Raw genomic sequence first — 7,614 nt, forward strand, 5'->3', positions numbered from 1 at the left:
AAGACCTTGTGTGCACATATGCATGGCCCATGGACACAGACAATAGTGTGTAAAAGCCTGGGGCGGGGGGAGGGGGGCAGGCTAGAAAGGGTCAATGAGGGGAAAAAGGGGACATATGTAATACTTTCAACAACAAAAAAACCCACTGGGACATGGGACAGAGGTTCCCTAAGCCTGAGGAGGGACAAGGATCTGGGGGGGGGTCCCCACACACATATGAGAGCCCCGTTGGGAGCCCCTGCAGACTCCTGCCCACCAGCACGAGGCCCTTGGTGCTTGGACTAGAGCGGGACCCAGTAGCCCTGCTCCAAATGTTGTTTGTGTAAGACCCCAAACTCCTGCACAATCCCCAGGCAAGGGCGGACCCCACACATGACCACACTTGAATTTCCCACCAGCCAAGGTGGTGGGAGCTTGAAATGGAGAAACTGCTTTGAAGAAGAAACATGGTTTTCTACCCTAGTGTTGGACTAAACTTTATGCCTTCCACTGTGAAAGAGCACGGATACACCTTCTACCTTTTCCCAAACCCTCTCCCCAATTCCTGTTGTCCGGGACAGGAGGCATGGGTGACAGGTGACCTCCAGCAGGGGTTGTCCTGTGGGATGTCTTGGCAATAAATCTTGGCAATAAATTGTGCTGCCGGTGCAAAGGTGCAGCCTCAGCCGTGGACACCGGGCCTCAGGACCGCCAGGCCCTCAGGCCCACCTCTGCCCTCCTGGTGTCTGCACGTGGGGGCCTGTCCTCCTTGGGTCTGGGTATACCAACCAGCTCTTGTTGGGCACGGAGCTACTCTGCCCAGAAAGATGCCACCACCAGACCCAGCTGGTTTAGACCAGCGGGATGTCCTGAACCTTTCTAAGTGCCTTCCCTGCCTGATTCAGAATTTACATCATCATTCCCAATTTACAGATGAAGAAACTGAGGCCCTGAGCGGCTGACTTCAACGGCCAGACATCTAGGAAGGGAATGGACAACGGATGACCACAATGAACACTGCTGCATGGTACATTTGAAAACTATTAAGAGTAGATCCTTGTTAAAAAGAAAAAAAGAAAAGAAATAACAGGCCACAATGGAGTCACTTTTGCTAAGCCACAATACCAAACAAAACCTTACTAACCGACCTAATTGCAGTTGCACTTCTCCCAGGAATGAAATCTTAAAGCACTCAGTGGGGTGTCCTGCCAGCACTAGTGAGGTGGCGACCCCGCCTTCCCAGAGGGAAGGAGATACTCCATCCTCCGAACTCCTCAGTGCCTCCCTTTCTGCCCCTAAATACCTCCCAGGTGACTCAGAGCACCTTCTAGTGACTAGATGGGATGCTGCCTTCATGAATCACTTAATAAAGCCAATTAGATCTTCATTCACATTTACTCAGCTGAAGTTAGTTCGTTAATATCCTGAAAGTTCTCATCACAAGCAAAAACACCCATTTCCTCTGTTTTTCTAACTATAGGAGGGGATGGGTGCTGACTAATCATTTCGCCTCGGTCCTCATGCCGCAGACCTTCCCCACACAGGGCGGTGCTGCACCGCAGCTCAACACTGAAACGGTCTCGGATGCAGGTGGCAACAGTGAACTTCAGGCGTGGGGGGAGGGGAGGGAGGCGTGGGGGGGGGGCACCCATGCCCAGCCTAGGGCCTGTTTTGGAAGGATTGCGCTGACTTAACTACCTGTGTGAAGGGGGACCCGGGGGCAGGCAGGCTGGAGGGCAGGGTGCTGTTCTGTGGTTTGGTGGCAGACATTTCTAAGAGCAAAGAAAGGATCTTTGCCTGCAGATCTGGAGGGGCGGGGACAGGCCCTCTGCCACCAGGGGCACCCTGCCTCCTCCTCTTTGTTAGAAAGGGATGGGTTTCAAGCTTCATTGAGGACATCAAGGGGCCAGCCTTGGGGGCTGTTTTCCATTCGGCAGGAATTAACCTCAGAGGACTGCTGCCCTGCACCAGGTCTCCGGCTGCTGAAATAATTTACTGGGAACCCAGATCCAGGCGCTCAAGGTTTGGCAGGGATGCAGGGGAGGGAGGTGCTGACGTGCCGACTGCCGTGTTCTCAGAGCCGCGGGCCTCTGAGAACCAAGGGCAACGCTGCCATAGCTGTCTGTCCTGGCCTGCTCAACCCTCAGCCAGGCTACAGCCCGGGCCAGCTACCTCAGGCCAGGGGGCCTCAGCTTCCTCACCTGTACAATGGGGACAGTGACCCTGCACTAGATGTAGGTGAGGGAAATAAAAGCAAGCAACACGTGGAAAGCCTTCCACAGGGAAGAGAACCATTCACACAGCTCCCCTCACCCCTTCCGTTCCTCCGTCCCTTTCCCTCAGGAAGGCCCCTCCTCCCCTCATACAGGGCTTCTTCACTTTTTGGATCACAGACCTATATGATGTTTTTTTAAACTTTCTTTTAAATTTGATTTGAGAGAGAGAGAGACATAGATCCATTGCCTCCCACAAGTGCCCCAACGGGGATCGAACCTGCAACCTCTTGGTGTAGGAGATGACGCTCCAACCGACTGAGCCACCCTGGCCAGCACCGACCACAGACCCATCTGAGATGTCACATGCCATGACCTGTCTAGAAAAAGCCGGAAGTCACAGGGAGCTTGCTGCACACAGACGGGGCGCATTGAAGCCCTGGGACACTCGTGACCTCAGGATACAAACTACTGCCCAGAAATGTGCAAAATGGGGCGGAGGCGGCTGGGACCCAGGGAGGGGCAAGTCCCGGGGCTTGTGCCCACGTGTCCCCGGCCGAGGCTGCCTTCCCCGGGCCAGGGAAGTGGGGCCGGATGAAATGGAGGGAGGTGATTCTCACGGTCAGAGGCTGCCTGTGGCCACGGGAGTGAGAAGGAGATGGATGCATTTTCCTTTCCCGTCTGTCATGCAGGTGGGCTGCTCCGCTGTGGGCAGTGCCTGGACACCAGCCTCTGCCCTCCTGTGCTCTGCCCGAGACTCCTCTCGTCGGGGTACCCTGCCCGGGACATACGCCTGGAGGTCTTCTGTTACGGTCACCCCTGCCCCTGGGAGAAAGCCCTGGATTCTAGGCTCTACCCAGCCCTCAAGTCACGTAAGCCTGTGGGCAAGCGACTTCTCGCCTCTTGGGATCTATTTCCCATCTGAGAAACGGGCGGGCGAATGGCACCAGTAGTTACCTAGAGTGTCCCAAGGTCAGGGGCTGATGGTGACAGGACAGAGTCAGCAGAGTCAGCAAGGCCGTGGGCAGGCCCAGCGCTCAGCCCCAGTGCTCAGCAGAGCAGCTCTGCGGCGGCCTGGCCCTCCCCTCTCTACTACTGCCCCCCACCCCCCCCACACACACACATGGGATTCTGCAGCGAAAGAAAAGTTTGAAAACCCTGGACAGGAGGAATCCTTAGGTTTGCTGTGTTCCCACCAGCCCTGCCCCATCTTCCCATTTGCTCCTCCATTACAGGCCATCCTATCCTGGAAGGACCCAGAGAACCCAGGAGGCTGGGGCAGTGGGGAAGGTACAAAATGTCCTGCCCCAGGGCCCCACCTCCCTGTGCTCCCATCAGGGGGCGGCTCTCTCCAGGCCGCTGTTGCCTGAGTCCTTAGTCATTGCTTGGGAAGGGGAGGGCTGGGGAGGTAGGGCGGGTGGGGAGGAGGGTCTCCCCAGGAGTCCCAGGCCCTGCCCTCCCACCAGCAGGGAAAACGATGGGACCAGACAGGCTGCCGCATTTGCTGGCTCTATTTCCTTACTCTGGCCGACCTAGGCCTACCGATGCTTGTGCAGCTCTAGGACCCTGTAGGGGTGCTGAGGACCGCGGGCCATGGTGGACTTTTCCATGCCCCCACCCCACCCCCAAGCCAGTTTGCCAGGGTGACTGTGTCACAATTTAGCACCAACGGCCTCACTGATGCTGCAGTGAGGACCCTCCGGTGCTCTGCCCACTCTGCACGCACGAGGATGGGATGGGCCCCGGAAGGATGGAAGCCACCTTGTGGCTCCTCCACACCCCCCTGCAAACAGCGCTGGCCTTGGAGGGGCTGGTCTGCCTTGCAAATACCAGCTTCCTGACGCGGTCTAAGCGGTCCGACCTCCAGGAACTGTGGGCGGCGTCTCAGCAGAAAACCTGGGAACGGCAGCTGTGCCTGAGCCGCTGCTCGGCTTGGCGAGTGTCACTGGCCTGGGACCTGGGGGCCGGGGCCAGCACACGTCATCTCACACAAGTGGGGCCCACGTTACTGGAGCCTGAAGAACCAGGGCTGGGAACTCGTTCCAAGGGAAAGAGAAATGCTAGAGTGAGAGGTTTGGCTTTCCAAAACGTAAGTAGAGGGTCACACAGGAAGGTGAGAACAGCATTTCTCAATCGTGGAAGGGGCCTTGGAGGCCTCCCAGGGGCGCTGCGGAGTCCACTTTCAACGACGTGCCCGAGTCATCTTTGCAGACTTCAGTTAAAACCACCGACTGCAAGAGACGGAAAGCAGGGGCAGCCGATGCGAAAGCCCCAGCTCTCTGCTGAGCCGCACATTAAAGAGACTCGCAAAACCATGAAACAATGCCACTCTTGCCACTAGGTTTTTCTTTTGGAGGAAGGGAGAATTTTTGTAAAAATTCTTTCAGACACGCTTATTAACTTTAAATAAATCAATCAATCTTTAAAATATTTTTGTTTTGATTTCTAAAATAGTAAATAGTATTCATTAGATGTAGCCTACACACAGAAAACCTCTTTGAAGTCCTCAGGAATTTTAGAGTATAGAAGTTCCTCAAAATACGAGAACTAGAACTACCATACAATCCAGTGATCCCGCCACTGGGAATATATCCAAAGGAAGTGAAAACAGGCTATGGAAGAGCTACCTGTACTCCCAAGTTCATAACAGCTAAGACTGGAGACCACCTGTGTCCATCAGCGGGGGAAGGGAAGATGTGATATACCAGGTATGTCATGGAACACCATTCAGCCATGAGGACATCTGCCACCTGCCACAACATGGATGGAGCCTAAGGACATTATGCTAAGGGAGGTCAGTCAGAAAGAGAAAGACGGATGCCCTAGCCGTTTGGCTCAGTGGATAGAGCGCTGGCCTGTGGACTGAAGGATCCCGGGTTCGATTCCGTTCAAGGGCACATCCCCAGGTTGCGAACTCGATCCCCAGTGTGGGGTGTGCAGGAGGCAGCCGATCAATGATTCTCTCTCATCATTGATGTTTCTATCTCTCCCTTCCTCTCTGAAATCAATAAAAATATATTTTTTTAAAAAGGAGAAAGACTGATACTATATATTTTGTATAGTATGTGCAATCTAAAAACAACCAAACTCAAAACAGGAGTGGATGGTGGTTACCAGGGGCTGGGGGAATGGGTGAGGTGTTAAGGGCACATACTTGCAATAGGAACCCGACACAGGCAGTGATTATAGACACAAAACTGTGTTCTCAACATTCAACTTGCTAAGAGACTAGCTCTTTTTTGTTAATCTTCACCCAAGGATATTTTTCCCACTGAGTTTAAGAGAAAGTGGAAAGGAGGGAGGGAGGGAATGGCAGAGAAAGGGGGAAAAAAACATGGATATGAGAGACACAACCAATGTTTGGGAGGGAGGGAGGGAGGGAGAGAAAGAGAAAGAGAGAGACTCCAATGTGAGAGACACATCCAGCTGGGGATGGAACATGCAATCCAGGTACATGACAAAGAATACAAAGACTTAGGTTACATAGGTCAGTCTTTTAAATTAAAAAAATTTTTTTTGGTAAATTCCATGTTAATGCCCAGTGGTTATTCATTCAGGCATCTCTACTATGTAAGGATTAAATAATTGCTCTTTTTTGTCCTTAAAACTCCCAAACTATAAATACCTACATGGAATTCTGATGTAGCGAAAACTATATTAACATTTCTACAACCTGGATTTTGCACATTACTGCCATTCAAAGCATGTCCTGCTTTATTAACTGTACTAGCGGCCCGGTGCATGAAATTCGTGCACGGAGCGGGGGGTGTCCCCTCTCCAATCTGGGACCCCTCGGGGGATGTCCGACTGCTGGACATCCCTCTCACAATCCGGGACTGCTGGCTCCTAACCACTCGCCTGCCTACCGGCCTGGTTGCCCCCAACTGCCCTCCCCTGCTGGCCTGTTCACCCCCAACTGCCCTCCTCTGCCAGCCATCTTGTGGTGGCCATATTGTGACGACATGAGGGTGGTCATCTTGTGGCAGACATGTTGTGACGATGTTGTGCGAGGGCATCATGCCACCTAGGCTTTTATTATATAGAATATTGTGTTCAGTGAAGGACTATATGATTATGATCTTTGATCAGAGTTTTTCTTCATGACAAAGTAGTGCTTACTTACTAAGATATTATTTATAGTAAATGGAGAGTCACCTATAAACGCTTTCTGAAAAGGCTGCAGATATTAAAATTGTACTTGTCATTATGACTGGATAAACGTTAATTGATTTTCCTAAAACAGATAAAGAGTATAAAGAGAGATCCTGATACCAAAAGAAGTTTGAGAACTGCAGGGTTGGAAGAGTGGAGACCCCGGAGAAAGGGGCTGAGGGAGGGAGCACCCTGGGAAGGGTTTCTCATCCCAAGGCCTTCCCTGTGGGTCCTGGAAAAGCTAGACACACAGCTGGCTTTCTCTCTCCTCTTCCCATCGCCCTGACCCCTCAGTGAGGTGCCCACCTGTGCAGCAGCAGCTCTGGGTGGAGGTGCAGAGGGTCTGGGACAGGGACACTCGCCCCACACCCACAGCCAGTCTCTGGGAGAAGGAGCGACGTTCACTCCACGGGACTGTGCGCTGGCGCCACAGGGACCAGGGTCTGGGCCGTGTCTAACAGCATCGGGAGCCCTGGGTGGAGCACCAGGTTGTCTGAACTTGCCTGCCTGCCAGCTCCTCCCTGCGTGGTCGTTGGTGTAACTGGAGATGGTAGGTCCAGGAGCCCACTCTCATTTTTTAAAAATGTTAAAACAACTCTGTCAATAATACATTTGGGTATTTTGCATTCAGGTTTGAACACGGGTTTGCAAGCGGCTGGGGCTGAGCTGGCTATCCCTCCGGCCTTCCTGTGGCTGGACGCACTCCTGTGCCTGGTGCCCGCGCTGCTGGGGAACCCGAACCGGCTCTGCCCTCGAATGAACACAGCGGGCTTTCCTTCCTGAGCTCAGCCCACCCGAGACCCCTTCCCGTCCAGTTGCACCTGCAGACAACCTGGCTGAGAGAGTCCGGTTCACAGCGCCGCGTTCTCTGCTCCTGCAGACGGCTCCGAGGCTGCCGATTCTGGGGTCTTTGCTGCTCTCTCTGCCCAGATGCCCAGAGGATGGTCTTCGCCACCCACCTCCAGCTGCCTCTCCTGACAAGTCCCAGCACTGCCCCGCCTTGGCAGCACCAGGTCAACATACAGGGCAGCTTGAAAAGCCGTCGATAACTACGACCATCTCTCTGCATCACAAAAAGGGCACCCCTTCGTGACACCCCACAACTCCTAAAATTCCTTCTCTGCATCTTTCCCACAACCCCATCTGTTCTTCAATTTCTCATCTCCACCCTGCAAACCCTCTTAGCCCCCAGCCATTCCCTTCCTAATATGAATCCACTTTCCTTCTCTGGTTGGTCCAGTTCTCAGACCTGCTCCCCCCGTCCCCCGCC

The 7,614-nt window shown here is 53.5% G+C and overlaps 1 protein-coding gene across 1 annotated transcript in view; it reads right to left on the bottom strand.

Moving 5' to 3' along the window:
- The window catches only part of LRRC75A (leucine rich repeat containing 75A), a 17,461-nt gene extending 13,674 nt beyond the window's left edge, over positions 1 to 3,787 (bottom strand). The window contains exon 1 of the mRNA XM_014542814.1: positions 3,735 to 3,787. Within this exon, the coding sequence (XP_014398300.1) occupies positions 3,735 to 3,787 (53 nt within the window). The remainder of the gene's footprint in view (positions 1 to 3,734) is intronic.
- Positions 3,788 to 7,614: the final 3,827 nt, after the last annotated feature.

The sequence above is a fragment of the Myotis brandtii genome, unplaced genomic scaffold (genome assembly GCF_000412655.1).
Source record: "Myotis brandtii unplaced genomic scaffold, ASM41265v1 scaffold314, whole genome shotgun sequence".
Lineage (NCBI taxonomy): Eukaryota > Metazoa > Chordata > Mammalia > Chiroptera > Vespertilionidae > Myotis > Myotis brandtii.